We start from the raw sequence: 16,600 nt of genomic DNA on the forward strand, positions 1-16,600 counted from the left end.
TGGTAACAGCGGTTACACACACACACACACACACACACACACACACACACACACACACACACACACACACACACACACCACACACACACACACACACACACACACACACACACACACCACACACACACACACACACACACACCACACACACACACACACACACACACACACACACACACACCACACACACACACAGCGTTAATTAGAGTTTCAAAGTCTCAAAATGCTACAACTACTGTCACAAACTGGATGAATGTGAAGTATTTCGTTAAAGGAGGATGAAAGCGTAATTAAGGAGCACTATTGGAGTGACTTTGATGGGTATTGGACTCGAGATTAATTCATTTGGATGCCCGCTGTATGAATAAATTAAAGGACGGCGCAAGTGGAAACAATTCGCAAAGAGATTAAACTGTTTAAAACACATGCTCAAAGTAAGCCGGATTTTGCCGATGTGTTTATGTGGATTCAGAAGTCGTAAATAATCTACAAAATGGAGGATACCGATCTGATCGGAGCAACTGTGACAAATAATCTAACTGAAACCGACACTTTAGAAGAAACATTTCTATTAAAGAAAAAATGATACATTTCTGTCTTTTTATGCCTTTATTAGCTACTAACTTGCAATTGTATGCATCATATTTATTTCAAATTTTGAAGAACAGGACACTTCAAAATAATAGACTATGCCTAATAAAAAAATGGTAATATGGTGGCATAGGCCTGTATAAAACAAAAATAAAAAACTGGCATATTAAGCAGGTAAATCAAATGCTTGTCTGCCATGGAACAGGTAGCAGAGAGAAGACGAGGTTCAAGTGGTTCATTAATGTGAACCTTGGGCTTGCATGCCCGCAGCCAGGGATGGAATGTCCGGTGTAATGTGGGGCCTTTTCTTTCAAGCGACTGTTAAATCCCTTGTTTTTCCCCATCATTGAGGCAGCTCCGTCTGTACAACATGCAACTAAATTCTCATAGGAAAGATTGTGGGAGAGGTAAGAATCCACTGCAGTAAAAAATGTCCTCACCCCGGGTGGTAGTGGTAAGGTTGACTGACATAAGAATGTCCTGCTTCAAATCTTCCCCATCGATATATTGCACATAAACGATCAGCACAGCCTCGTCTGCTACAGTTGTAGTTTCATCAAGTTGTATGGCAAATGGCCCCTTTCCAAGCTTTTCGAGCAGCTGCAGCTCGCAGTTACTTGCCATCTTGTCAATTCTGTCTTTCACCGTATTGTTTGACAGTGGTACAGTTTTTAGCTGCTCCGCCACCTGCGGGCCCGCACAGTTTCTCAACCATTTTAATGCAAGCTGGCTTAATGAGCTGCTCGCCAATGTTGTGCGGTTTCTTTGCCTTTGCTATTAAAAGTGCACATTCAAAAGAGGCCTCGGTGGCCTTCTGTACATCGCTGCCAGCCCTAACAAACGCTGTTCTGATATCCATTGGCTTGTTTGCCTTTGCAAGCTGTTGTTTCTTTATGAAAAAGTCCCGATCAAGCCCGACCGTTTCTGGGTGCATGGTCTGTTGGTGTCTCTTCATTTTGCACGGTTTCATGCTGTCGTTGGCTAGCTTCTCTCTGCATATCACACACTCTGGGCGGGTTTTGTCCGTTCAGTTAAGTTAAGTTAAGATAGCTCTCTAGGTAGGTCCTCATTTTCTTTTTGATTGCAGATGAGCTGTCATCTCCTTTACGTTTTTCAGAAATTTTTAGACAAAATATTCACCTTATGAAGTCGGTCGCTAGCTAGCAAGCACAGCAAACTGTTATTATTACGAAAGCTGACACAGTAACGTCAATGTTGGCGCGAATCGGAGGAGTATCAGATTCATTTGTAGAATTTTTAAATTAATTAATCAATTCATTTCTATATTTTATTGTAATGTAGAGACAAGGCTTTTAGCGACAATCATGTATTGCGTTACAATTATATGTAAAAAAAAAATATATATGTAATTTTTCTTTTTTTTAAAGTCTAAATATGATATTAGGCCTCAAATCATCTGAGGCCTGGCGCCCCCCCTGCGCCCCCCAGGTTGGGAACCACTGTTGTAGGGCGACAGGGCGTTTATCCATCGGGGCTCCACTCACTGTACCCATAGAGTCCAGTAGAGGGCGGAGCCTGTGTGAGATAGAACGGGGGGTTCTATAAGCACAGGCGGAGCCCTCTACCTAGGGGCCCTGTCTTTCCTATGCCGCTCGCTGAAGAGGGTGTAGGATGACAGTCAGGAGATGTAGCTGCCTTATATGCGCGCGCATTCAGGTAGGCTCGCCCTGATTGGCCGGCTACGTTTATACAACTTCAGTGTGTGAACGCTCGCGTATCATTGATGAAGTAGTACCCATAGAGTTCAGTAGAGGGCACCGCCTGTGCTTATAGAACTAGGGTTACAATACGTAACCCCCCATTTTTATTTATTATCTTTTTATCTAAATGCTTTTGGAATAATAGGCTGGTATATTTTAATGTTGTACAAGAATGAGTTCTTCCAACCTCTACTAGTCAGGAAACCCTTAATTCCTTATGAGACTTCATTAATTGGCTATCATAACTGCATTTGTGAGGTATTGCCCAAAGAAATTGCTTGGTGTAAATCAAGTCAATATGATTTACCATTATTTGTAAGAAAATGTATTACAATAATTATTAACTCCTAATAGCTATTTTGTTTGTCATGTTTTTTAAACTTGTGCATCTTAACTTAAGTGCCAGTTATTATCAACCCTATTCAGGATTTAAGTATATGAATAGTTGTATTAATAGAGATTAACATTAATAATTGATCATATCTATACTTGCTCATAGAGAGAACCTCAACAACCCTCAACATGGGTTCAGGCTTATGGCTATACATTAAATCAGGAATTTTAAGCTAAAATCTCACCAAGGGCAGCAAATTGTCTAGAGCCGGCCCTGACCTGGTGGTCCTCCAACGAAAACTCTTGGATCGCCAAAGTCATTGTGATTCATCCTCTGGTACAGAATTCTTTATCCATCTAATAGATGTTGAGTGGTAAGTGTTGAACATACCAAGCCCAAATCTGTCACTGCCAGTCCAATAGCTGTGCCACCGTCATAGTTTTAAAGCCTTTCTTATAAAGGTTATCTAGTGAAGCATTCCTCATACAACTGCTTGCATTCTGAACAACCTTTATACTTGTAAGCAAAAAAGGCTTTTCAAAGGAAAGAGGGAGAGAAAACACAACAGATTTAAACTTTGCTCATCTTTATAATCTCAAATGTTGCTTTTGAAGGTAGCAGAGGAGCTGATGACACTGGCATATGAAAATGGGATCAATCTGTTCGACACAGCTGAAGTTTATAGTGCTGGAAAGTAAGTATGACTCATCAAGTACATATAAAAAAAAGTTTTCTTGATACATTTTTGTCAATCATGCCAATCTACATAACCTCCTTTCCAGTCCAGAGGCCGCATTAGTGCACATGAAGCCATTTATTACTGAATGATCAGTCAGGGCAGAACCACATACCTCTCATGTCTAAAGCATGAAAAATGTATAGTGACAAATGCATACAGTATAATTGCTTTAAATTACTTGACATCTTACATCAGTCTTTTTAAGAACATATGTTGCTGACCTTCTAACCTAACAATTCAAGACCTCAAAGCCCTCTCCACAGAGAACCTATGTGTGAAGACAAGTATTTGTATATTATTTCAAAAGGGGGATCCTTTGCAATATGATTGATGAAATAATAAACAAAGGGTGAACTAGAGACTAATCGTGTGTCTATTCTTTGTAGGCAATTACACTAACGTGGAATAATGTAAACATTATTTGCAGTAATCTAGCAGCAAACAACTTTGTAAAGATACAGTGGAATAATGTAGTTCTGAGCTCAAAATGAAGACATTTTCTTTCTGTGTGGGTGTTTCAAGCCAAGCTTCCTGTGCTTCATTAAACTCGCTGTTGTTAGTCTAGCTAACGGTAGCTTGGCGTTGTTGCATTAGCTCACTGTTAGCTAATGTAACACTTTTAACTCTGTCAGCACTGTTAAGTTTTTTTTTTTCAATAGCTCTTAGCAATCAATCCCCTCAATCATAGCTATGCTCTACATTTTAACAGATACATTTGCCATGTCGTTTTACTTTTGTTTTTTTAACATTGGTTTGTTTACAGTTTACATTGCATGCAAATATTTTTTGTTTAATTTACTGAATATTTATAAAGATAACTGGTAAGGGAAAAATGCATGAAAATATTTCCCTCTCTCTTTTTCCCCAGGGCTGAATCTGTCTTGGGAAGTATCATAAAGAAGAAAGGATGGAGGTATAGTTTTAGATTGTTTGTACAGACTTGTAATTCTAAAACAACCATGACTATTTTTCCCAAGTCCATTATTTGTATGCATTGCCATATAAAGGGTTAAGAGTTTCCAGACTGGCACATTTACTGTGGTTGAGCTGCTGTTCAGTCTTATGGCTCTGGAGAGATCCCTACCTCACTGTCTGATAATGCAAACAAAGACTGCTCACATTGTCACATACACAATAAAAAGCAAACTAAAATATTTAAAACAATTTGGTGCATCAGTAACTTAGCTTATCCATGCTAGCATAGTAGTTGTGCCAGTCTTTTAGGCTCTAGTCATATCACCAGGTCAAGTAGTACAGTATTTCACCTCCTTTACTTAGAAAAAAATCCTTGCCCACACACGCTCATTTAAAAAAGGAGTTGGGATAACTGGTTAGTTTCTCATGGGACTTGGCTTCGGATGGTTGCCGGTTCAAGTCCTAATCAGATAATCAGATCAAAAAAATTAAATAATGTGGAGTGTGGACTGGTGAGCTGGAGAGGTGCCAGATTACCTTCTGGGCCCTGCCGAGGTTCCCATGAGCAAGGCACCAAATCCCCAACCTCTCCCTGGCAACAGACAGATTGGCAGCCTCTTCGCTCTGACTCCCCTCTAAAATGCGTTTGCACGTGTGCACCTATACCTGTATAACTGTGTGTGTATTTGTACTGTGTGTATTAAAACATATATTTAAACAGAGTGGAAAACTGAATTTCACTTATAGAAAGCTTAATCTTAGCAATACCCCTACTGTTTCCAGGGGTTATTACGCAGCGTCCACACGGCGGCGTGCGTTGAAGCTTGCCGGTGGGCGTGTCTGAAACTCGACCAACAACCAATCACATGAATCTGCCGCCCCGGACACACAAGCATGCGGTTTGATTGGCTAGAGCTTGTACTGGCATATCATTTGATTGGCTGACGCTTCCGTCGAAGCTTCAAAAGTAGAACATTGCTCTACTTTTGAAGCGAGCAACGCGAGCGAAGCGACGGAACCACAATGCAGTTCGGCAAAGCGTGACGTCACCCCATTCAGTGAATGGGCAGAAGCGTTGAAGCTTCAACGCACACCTCCGTGTGGACGGGCCGTTATTGACTGAATGAAACTACCACAGCCTGAATTCAATTTTTTCATATGTTCTCACATGCAGGCGCTCAAGTTTAGTCATCACCACCAAAATCTTCTGGGGCGGAAAGTATGTATATGTTATCTTTTCTTCTCCTTTTTTCACTTGTTCTATAATTGCAATAATATCAATTCCCTCCCTCTAGTCATAGGCTAAGGCACTATGTGTATTATACAGTACATCCTTACATGTTATACATTCTAGGTCATTTTATTATTGTCCAATACAATTCAAATGGGAAATTGTTGATGAAGTCACATTACATTTCACTCAAATGGAAACTCCTGTCAGTCATTAATCCAGTTGAAGGGAAATGTCATTACATTAGCAGAGAGAGGAGAGAGAGGAGACAAATTAAGAGGGTTAAAACAGCTATTGATAAATGTATGGCTCTTGATCAGTAGACGTTTTTCATATTATCTTTTGGAAACTTGCCTCTCTACGGAACATATTTTTTAAATATATTTCAACAGACCGCTCGAAAATAATTACTGAAATGTTTACAAGGCCTGTGACATATATTGTAGCAGACCAGAATATGTGAACTCAGCTTTTTACATCTACTTAGATCTGTCTATCAAGGTAGAAATTAATTAATTAATTCAGCTTTTGTTAATGCCACTCAAACAGGTTAAGAAGAGCCTGCAATTTTTCAGTTAGACACTATAACATTTGTTTGCTTTTATTTTCCTCGTCAAAATATTGACCATGATACCTTATTTCTCTTGTTCCTATGCCCCTACAATCCGAAACACATCAGTGGCAGAAACAAGAAATAAACCGTAAGGCCTGTATTCAGTCTGCTTCAACTGCGGACCCGCTCACACCAACAAATCTCACTGCCATTTTCTACACACTCTTTCTTCATTCTATGATATATTGACGTTGTTGAATTATAAATATATCTGTTTTCATGATATACTAAAATGCCTGTGTTCCACCTCAGTGTTAACAAAAGATTAACATTTCAAAAACATTTTTCAAGCAGCCACAGTAGTGTAAAAATGTGGTTCCCCTATAGGTTTCTAAAATACAATGGAAATGAACCATTATCAAACCCAAGTAGCTCCACTCTTAAGGTTCAGATAGTAATTAAATACAATATCACACAAACACTTTTTTTGGATGTAGGTTAAATCACTTGTTTTGCAGCAATAATTGAAAACATTTAACACAGAATAGATATTTTGTATAGTAAAACGTAATAATTATGCTTACAGTGCTGTCACTTCAGAATATTACATATAATTTACAAGAAGTGATAAGCTGCATAGAGATGCAGTTGTGATGAAGGTGGACAGAGGAGTCATTCCTTCTTGTAAGTTGGTTGTGAGAGATATCTGTGGCCTAGAAAAAAGTCCATCACACTCTTCCACTAGACAGCAAAGGTTGCATTTATCTACTGGGAACATCTTCATGACTAACTCATAGACACTAGGTTACGGGCCCGTCGGCCTTTAAGAATTGTTCACAAGCCTTGCTAAGCAGGATACCGTAAAGAGTGGGGTCTCTTGTCCACTATGTGAAACTTTGTGTGTGTTGTTCAGAGGATGTAGTTTAGAAGTAAGAAAATCCCAGCGAGCAAACCTGGCTCACCAAATTGGAGAGATTGACAAACAATATGCACAGACTAAAGATCAGGTCCTCTAAAGAAAATTACTGGAACTCAAGACCAGGTTTGACCTGCTGACAACACATTCACTTATAAAACAAAAGACCATGTTCTATATCCATGGAGACAAGTCAGACAAAATGCTGGCTTATCTGCACAAAGGCTCTAAGGTGAAGCAAAGCATTTCCAGTATCAAAAGGTAAAATGGCCATACAACATTGTCATGGCCTGGCTCTTGGCCATAACAAAAAGCGTGGGAAAGGACAAGAACATGTATGAAAAATATATTTATTAACAAAAGTTTGTCATAAACAAAGAAAAACGAACACAAAGGAAAAAGCCAAAAAAGGCTAAGCAACGTGGCTGCTCCGTGGTCAGGCCCTCTGCGGGAGAGAGCGATCGAGACTCCGGCTCCTCCTCTTAAATCCTCCGACAGCCGCCAGGTGTCCTCAATCAGGGCGTCACACAAAAGAGGAGAAACGTTAAAGGGCCATGCACCCCACAGGAGACCTTGAAGCAGGGGTCGTCACACCCCCCCCCCCCCTTAAAGTCGGTGTCCCCAGGACCACCGGCATACCGAACCAACCCCATCCCCAACGAAAACACAAATTCATATACCACCTTACACTGCAATCTCCGCCTTCAGCAACCAGCCACATCTTTAGCAACACAGGTATCTGGGAAGCACACTTTAAAAAGATGGGCAGAGCGAGAAAGATTTAGCAAAACAGTGACAGGTAATATATAAACCTCAAGGTCCAACCAACACCTACTTAGTGCCATGGAGCACGCGATAGCGCGTCAGCAATAACATTGTCCGATCCCCTAATGTGCTTAACATCAAGATTGTAAGCCTGGAGAAACAAAGACCACCTCGTCAGTCTTTGGTTAGGACATTTCATAGAATGGAGAAACGTCAGAGGATTATGATCTGTGTAAACCAAAATAGGTCCTCCTGCTCCCACATATACATTGAAATGTTGCAACGCCCAGATGAGCGACAACGCTTCCTTCTCAATCACTGAGTAATTTTTCTGGTAGCAGTTAAGTTTTTTTGAGAAGAAACTGACTGGTCTCACAACCCCTTCATTGTCACCCTGGAGCAAAACCGCACCCGCTCCGACCTGGCTTGCATCTACTTCGAGACTAAAAGGTCGATCAAAACATGGAGCAGCTAGTACAGGAGAGGAACACAACAGAGATTTAACATTATCAAACGCTCTCTGACAGTCAACCGACCAAGTATATTTGACCTTATCCCTAAGAAGTTCAGTCAGATGAAACACTGTAGTGGAACATTTTTCACAGAACCTCCTGTAGTAACCCACCATACCCAGAAACCTTTGGAGTTCCTTTTTGGTTGTGGGCTGTGGATATTCAGATATCGCCCTGACCTTGGCCAGAACTGGAGCCACACAACCCTGACCCACCACATGGCCAAGGTATGTCACTGTGGCCTTTGCAAAGGCACATTTGGCCAAATTAATAGTCAGATGTGCCTCCGCCAAACGTTCAAACAACAGCTCGATGCGCTGAACATGAGAAGACCAAGTATCACTGCAAATCACCAAATCGTCTAAATACACAGTACAGCCCTCCAAACCCGACACCACGCGATTCATCAAACGCTGGAATGTAGCGGGAGCATTTTTTAACCCAAATGGCATTACTTTATATGAATAAACTCCAGCTGGTGTGATAAATGCCGATATTTCTTGTGCCCGCTTGGACAAGGGAACCTGCCATAAACCTTTCAGCAGATCAAACTTTACATAATCAACCAAACTCCGTGGTGGCTCAGTGTCAACACAACCCTCTTTCAGCACTGCCAAGGGACCACGTACAGCATGTCCGAAAACCAACTCATTAGGGCTAAACCCCGTACCTTCATGTACCGCCTCCCTTGCAGCCAACATTAACCATGGAAGACCCTCTTCCCAGTCTCCATCTAGTTCAGTACAGTATGCACGTAACAAGGATTTCAACGTCTGGTGAAACCTTTCCAAGGCACCTTGGCTTTGAGCGTGGTAAGCTGTTGATTGGTTCTTTTTAATTTTCAAAAGTTTCAACACCTGACCAAACATGTGAGATGAAAAATTGGAGCCTTGATCACTCTGGATGACTTTAGGAATACCAAATATCGAAATAAACTGCGACAAAGCCTTAACCACCGCTTTAGTTGTAATCGACCTCAACGGATAGGCAGCTGGATACCTAGTGGTTTGACACATCACTGTCAGCAGATACTTGCAACCAGACCTTGCACATGGTAATGGTCCCACACAATCCACAATGAGATGTGTAAATGGCTCACTTACAACTTCTATCGGCTGTAATGGTGCTGGTTTGACCTTCTGGTTTGGTTTCCCTGTTAACTGACACACATGGCATGTTCTAATATACTGCGACACATCTCTTTTTAGACGTGGCCAAAAATAGTGTTTCAGGATGTTTAAATATGTTTTCCGAACACCAAAGTGTCCACACTCATCATGTGCGACTTTCAGGACAAGAGGACGAAACTTAGTTGGCACCACCAGCTGGAAAACATTATTCACCCCACCACCATCAGCCACAGGAACCCATTTTCTAAACAACAAGCCATTATGTAACAAGTATCCACTCAAAGCATTCTCCAGCTCTGCAACCGACACAACACAGTCGAAAATGTCTTTCAACGAAGAATCCTGACGTTGCTCATCTAAAACTTCATTGTGTGTAAGTAATACCGAAAACTCAGACAAAGATGGAACCCCCACTGTATCACCAGACTTTCCATCTGGTGACAAGTCATGATCTGTTTTGGCCATAGCCCGAGTGATCACCACCAGTGACTGAAAACGCTGGGGGAACATCATCCCAGACTCTGCTACCTGCCAAACCATTGCCCAGAATGAAATGTATCCCCTCGATTGGCAAAGCTGGCCGTACACCAACAACTACCTCACCCTTAACAAGATCACAGTCAATATGCATCCTGTGAACAGGAATAGGGAGAACCTTTAATCCCATCCCCCGACTCAGAACAGTGTCACTTTCCTCAGACAAAGGTAAAACAGAATCAACAATAAAGGAGTCAAATGCCCCTGTGTCCCTCAAGATTTTAACTGGAACTCTGACATCGCTACCTACCAATGACACCGAGCCGTCTCTTATAAAAGGGGCATACGATGCCAAAACCTCTGATCCACATAAGTGGGCTGTAAGCACATCGGTAACACAGCAGCTTTTCACAGGAGCAGCCAATGCAACCGGTTTAACGAAAAAACCTCCTCCCTTGGATTTTACCCTGAGCACAGGACAGTCTCCCTTCCAATGGCCCTTTTCCCGACAGTAGTTGCAAGTGTCGTTTTTTTTATCCACATCAGATTTTACCAAACTAAATTTCCTTGGATCCATCCCAACATCCCTTCTATTTCCTTCACAAACAGTTAGTGCCCCAGAGCGCCCTCCGAACCTGCTCTTATGAAGCAACACAAACTCATCAGCTGCCACAGCAGCTCCAGCCGCGGAAATTAACTTGTGCTCGGTTATGTAGGTAGCAATCTTGTCAGGAAGAATATTTTTGAACTGTTCCAAAATCATGAGTTCGCACAAATCGTCAAAAGAAAATCGATTTCAAGAGCAGTTAACCAACGCTTAAAATGAATAGACAAATCCCTCGCCATCTCCACATATGTTTGATCTTGTTTTTGCTCAAAGAACCTAAAACGCTGTCGATAGGCCTCTGGCACCAGTTCATATGCTCTAAGCACCGCCGATTTTATTTTACTATAGCTAGAGCTATCTTCCAGACATAAGGAGGAATATGCAGACTGCGCTCTTCCTGTGAGAACACACTGAAGCATCAAAGCGCAGTCCGCATCAGGCCACTCTCTAGCCCTAGCTACACGTTCAAATAACAAAAAAAACGTGTCAGGATCACTTTCATTAAAGTGAGGCAGCAAGCGCAGGTTACCAATATCAAAGCGATGAGGAGACCTGGTCACCTGTTCACCCAGCCCCTCACCGGACAACGCGCCATCTCTGAGAATAGCCAGACGATGTCCCTCCCACTCTATCTTGGCTTTCTCAGATTCTTGTCGCATCCGCTCCACTGTGATTTCCTTTTCAATTCCCAACTCATACTTCCTTTTGTCATGTTCCCGATCATGTTCCCACTTTATTTTTTCGTGTTCCTGCTGCAACAACAACATTTCCCTCTGCTGCTCAAAAGAAAGTACACTTGCCTGAAAACGAGGTTTTAACAAAACCCCCTCTTCCTTTGCAGCAAAAACTCCCGTCTCCCTTAACGTCGACACTATAGAGTCCTTTATGTTGTCTTTCACCCTTCTATCCCCGACAATAGACACAGAGAAATGCTCAGCAATTAAGAGCAGCTGCTCTCTTGAAAAAGTACCAAGCAACTCCTGAGACGGAGCTTCAATAAATGCCTCTACGTCAGCCATATTAACTTCCAACGACCCCTCACCGGAACACAACACCGGACCTTTAAACCGAGAGATGAGAAAGAAAAAAACACAAAAACAACCCGGACAGATACCACCACACTTATTATGCGTCCAAAGTGGAACAACACTAATGTTCTGATTGGAGTTTCCCCACTAACTCACCATCCCACTGACTAATCTCCTCCCTAGTCTTCATGCAGTTACTTGTGGTGGGTATTTATGCACCGGAGACCGCTGGCCCAGCAAAGCGACTAGCAAGCTAGCAACACTACTGTGACCACGGCCATGCTCCCAAGCCGAAGCTTCAACCACTTTCTCCGCAACACTACACACCCCGCTCAACAATCCCAAGGGAACCGCCGCTTAACCTGCCAGGGAAAACTCCGCACCGCTCCGCACTGCTCCACCTGCAACGCACCAACAAACCCCCACGAGAGAGAAAGGAGAAAAAAAACAAAAAACAAACAGCTGACCACGGCTAAGAACAACTAGCAACCACTCTCCCAAAATATAATACCAAACAAATCAAAGCCTCACAAAGTAATCAAATATGTCCCCAAACAACGATCTGAAATGTCCTTCCCACAACGAGCCGAAACAAAGAAACCGGCCGCACTGCAAACGCACTCCCAACAAACTTTATACACGCGCACCAACTCCCAACACAAATCTTACCTATCCGTTGCTGTATCACAGATAAGAGAAGTGGACGAGCCCCCATCTGTCATGGCCTGGCTCTTGGCCATAACAAAAAGCGTGGGAAAGGACAAGAACATGTATGAAAAATATATTTATTAACAAAAGTTTGTCATAAACAAAGAAAAACTAACACAAAGGAAAAAGCCAAAAAAGGCTAAGCAACGTGGCTGCTCCGTGGTCAGGTCCTCTGCGGGAGAGAGCGATCGAGACTCCGGCTCCTCCTCTTAAATCCTCCGACAGCCGCCAGGTGTCCTCAATCAGGGCGTCACACAAAAGAGGAGAAACGTTAAAGGGCCATGCACCCCACAGGAGACCTTGAAGCAGGGGTCGTCACAACATCTGACCACACACAAGCCTTTAGAGACTTCTACTTTCAGCTCTACACCTCAGAGTCTCAAACGGATGACAGTGAAATTCCAAATGTTTTAAGCAGTCTCAATACTCCCAAACTTTCACCTGACTTCAGGAGGACGTTGGAGGAGCAAATATCTCAGGCAGAAATAATTTCAGCCATCTCCTCAATGCAGTCGGGAAAATGTCCTGGGGCCTGATTTATAAACGTGGCGTACGCCAATTTCTAAGCAATCTTTGCGATTAATAAAAAACAAAGTTGACGGGAAAATGTGCGGTCCTCCACTTTGACCCATCCGTACACACAAAAACGGGAGAGATGAGAAACTGCGACACCTTTGGCAGAATGGAGAGAAACATGTAAGATAATACCGTAAATAAAATGTTACCTCATGTATTAGGAGGAATTAATTTGCAAAAATGAATTAAAACCAATCTAAAAATGATTTAACAAACGCCTGTTTGATACTCATGAGTGCACACAAAAACATAACTTGGAGAAATAAATAAATACGGATATGTTATTGATCACCCCTCAAATATGTTCTCTTACATGTTATGAAATGTATTCTCATGAATGATGCGGTAATTCAGAAAGACAGAATTACCTCTAAACTGACGCAGTTTTGCATTTCTATAGGTTGTATAGATACGAGTATGGTTTTATATACTATCATGTTTAATCATGTTTTATGCTGTTTGCCAAGACTTGATAAGTCGCTCGTAAAACACAGGAGGTATGGACACTAAGAACACCATATATTTGGTAAATTGTACAGCTGATATAATACAACACATGTTTTATTTCCTTTAAAGGTCCCCTATTATACTGTTTTTCATCAATATATTATAGGTCTCAGATATATACAAAACATGTCTCTGAAGTGTTTTGCTCGAAATGCCCAACAGATCATGCATCCCATAAATCCCTCTGTTTCAGCCCTGCTTCAAAAGTGCTGATTCTCTGTCTGTTACTTTAGATGAAAATAAGGTGCCACTCCCAACGCCCCTCTGCGAGATATTTGGTTAAAATTAACACAATGGTGCTCTAGGAGGAGATTCAGGTGATAAGGTGGGGGAGTTACCTTGGTTGGTTATTGGCTAATGGTTACACATACCAAAAATTCGTCATGACATCATAAAGTGGCCAAAATCTGATCAGCTCATTTTCAGACAGGTTTTTATATAAATGGATCAATAAAGCAAATCTTTTTACACAGAGGGGACACATGTGTATGTATAAAAGACATGAACAAGTGGATTTTGCATAATAGGCAGTGGTGTAGTGGGCGTTGGACTGGAGACGCTGTAGTACATATGCCAGGCCTGTAAGTGGCGCTGTAGTCTGCCACAAAAGCAGCGAAGAAGACTTCCCGCCCATGGTTACCCTTCTGTTTATTCTCCGTTGTGGCTTTTTTTCTCCCTCCCCGAGGCAAGTGTTTGCTCCCGCAGCGCTGCTTTAATTCAATGCAATCCCTCCCCGTCGAGGCAAGCACTGTAATTCTCTCCGGTTAGTCCACCAGCAGATGACAAACACCCACCTCTCCGCCTCTTCCAAGGAACGAGGGGACCGTGCGGCAGAGTTTCAGTTTCAGTTTCTTTCGCCGGTCAAGATGTCCGTTAAAGTTTAAATCTTCCGGACAAAATTAGAAAAGTGCCGGTCAAAGGTCGTCTTTGTTATTTATTGAGCTTTAAAACAAATGAATAACGACTCTATATAATAAAACACGGAGGACGGAGATCTCTTTTTCTCCCCCTCTTCTGACAGCCCAGCAGCTGATCAGAGCACGTCTCCCCTCTCCTGCAGGGGGGCGTGGTCAGCAGAATCAGACCCGTAGACAGCAAACAGCACATAGAGCGAAATGAGGCATGGCTAAAATGCATGATCTGTTTGGTATTTTGAAAACAGAAACGTATAAATATACCTTATATAGGTATGGCCCTACAATATATCATTTAAATATAGCATGATAGGTCCATTTTAAACTATACAGGTCCAGCCCACACATGACAGCGCAGTTGCTCCATCATTCCATCTCTTCTTTTTTCCTGCTCAATACGCTCCTTGGCCTGGGACACACATATTTATTTAGATATGTTTTAAACAAGTTTAAATAAAATATGCATAGTAATTTAATAAATCCTTCCAACACACATTGTAAGAACAGTTCTGTTTCATATGAGTGTTGAGAGCTGTATCCATAAATCTCTTAATTTTGCCCTCAAAGTACACAAGATTGATGCATTTAACTTCAATTTAAAGAAAAACATCTTCTGTTGTAACAACAATAACATTATAAATAGTAACATAGCTGAACATGGTATTGCACATTTAGCTTTGAGTGTTACTGACCTGAGATGTTTTTATTACATGAATTAAGGTGACTGAGGCTTTTTAACATAGACTTTTCAGTGTCCCACATTTTGCACAGAACTGTCCCACATTAGGAAATGCAGATTGTCTGAGACAACTTGGCACTAAGAGTACTGATATGTCTACCATTTCTTTTATGAGTATAATATCTGCATTTTCTCTTTTGGTTTGATTAGGACACATCCTGGGGATTGTGTTTACAAACATTGACCATACTGTTCACCAGCCCCCACCCCCCTATGTTGCCTACTGTATCTTGATTTTTGACTTTGTTTAGAGCAGTGATCTTCTCTTCCTCTCTGCAGCAGAGAGCTAAGCGCTGTCAGACCGGACCTAACCCTAACCCTGAAAAGTATTATCATCTGAAATTAATCATTATGTTATTAGTATTAAATTAAATACTAATACAAATTAAAAACTTGTATTTAGAAATACTCTGTTGTAATTATTGATGCATAAATGTGTTCATCCATTCAATGTGGCATCTGCTATAATGGGGTTAATGTATGATATTACTTAATAATACAATACATTATAATATATGATATGATAATTACATTTTAATTTTATTCATTTCTTATTTCATAGTTTCTCATTATTATTATTTTTATTTGTATCGCTGATCTTATTTTTGATTTGATTAATCTGTGTGAATCTGTGCTGTCCTGTTTTTCACTCTCACCCTGTTGCTGTTTGAACTACTGAATTTCCCCTCGGGGATTAATAAAGGTCCATCTTATCTTATCTTATCTTAAAGTATAAGTTGATTTACTTCGATCTACTGTACTGTGTAAAAACACCACAACAATATTACAAAAAATATACTGCATATTAAAGCAAACTATTGTAAAGGTAAAAGTATGAGCATAAAAAAGAAAGAAGTGTAAACATTTACATTATTATGATTATTTAATATATAAAGACTATATATTATTGAATTACAATTAAGATAATAAGATTAGATATACTTTATTTGATCTAAAATATTGATGTTTTTTCGTTATAGCAGCCTGTGAAAACCATAACAAATAAGTGATTAAATGCTACAGTATTCAGCAAACACAACTGCAGAGCTGCAACATTGCAAACAGACTAAGTTCTACAACACCCGGGGCCGTTCTCATTTCATCAAATCCCCCTCCTCGACTCCTCGGTCCTCCGGTAGTGACCCGGAAATGAATTTTAGCGCGCCATGTTCTCTAAATGCACATCGAGGACCGAGCATCGAGCGTCGAGGAGGCTCTCTGGAGGAGCTATAACCGAGGATACACTGATGGGTCCTCCACGGTCCTCCACGGCTCCTCCGTGGATGCATTTCCGGGAACAGAGATGTTTCAAAGAGACGTGACGCACGGCCGGACTTATCTCAGCCAATGACAGCTCTGCATGCATCCCCTGGATATTATTTTATTAACTGCTTTCATTGCGACGCGATGTTTACAGTGAGAACAGCTGTGAGGTCCGTGCAGAAAGCAGAGCAGTGTGTATAATATATATCACTCAGTATAACAGGCCTACATTACTCTCTTTATTTGCTTTAGTTTAGTAGATATCTACAAACAAAGACTCCATATTTTTCTAAAACCATTTAGTGCTTCACATAATAAAATACACAATGGCTGTAGCCTGATTATATGCTTTAGGAGCTGTAGGTGCGTGTGTG

The 16,600-nt window shown here is 41.3% G+C and overlaps 1 protein-coding gene across 1 annotated transcript in view; it reads left to right on the forward strand.

Moving 5' to 3' along the window:
* Positions 1 to 3,266: 3,266 nt before the first annotated feature.
* Positions 3,267 to 16,600, forward strand: part of LOC117491157 (voltage-gated potassium channel subunit beta-2-like) — an 86,087-nt gene continuing 72,753 nt past the window's right edge. Inside the window, exons 1-3 of the mRNA XM_034141022.1 lie at positions 3,267 to 3,340; positions 4,254 to 4,298; positions 5,475 to 5,519. Of these exons, the coding sequence (XP_033996913.1) occupies positions 3,276 to 3,340; positions 4,254 to 4,298; positions 5,475 to 5,519 (155 nt within the window). The 5' untranslated portion in view covers positions 3,267 to 3,275. The remainder of the gene's footprint in view (positions 3,341 to 4,253; positions 4,299 to 5,474; positions 5,520 to 16,600) is intronic.

Source organism: Trematomus bernacchii, unplaced genomic scaffold, assembly GCF_902827165.1.
Source record: "Trematomus bernacchii unplaced genomic scaffold, fTreBer1.1, whole genome shotgun sequence".
NCBI lineage: Eukaryota > Metazoa > Chordata > Actinopteri > Perciformes > Nototheniidae > Trematomus > Trematomus bernacchii.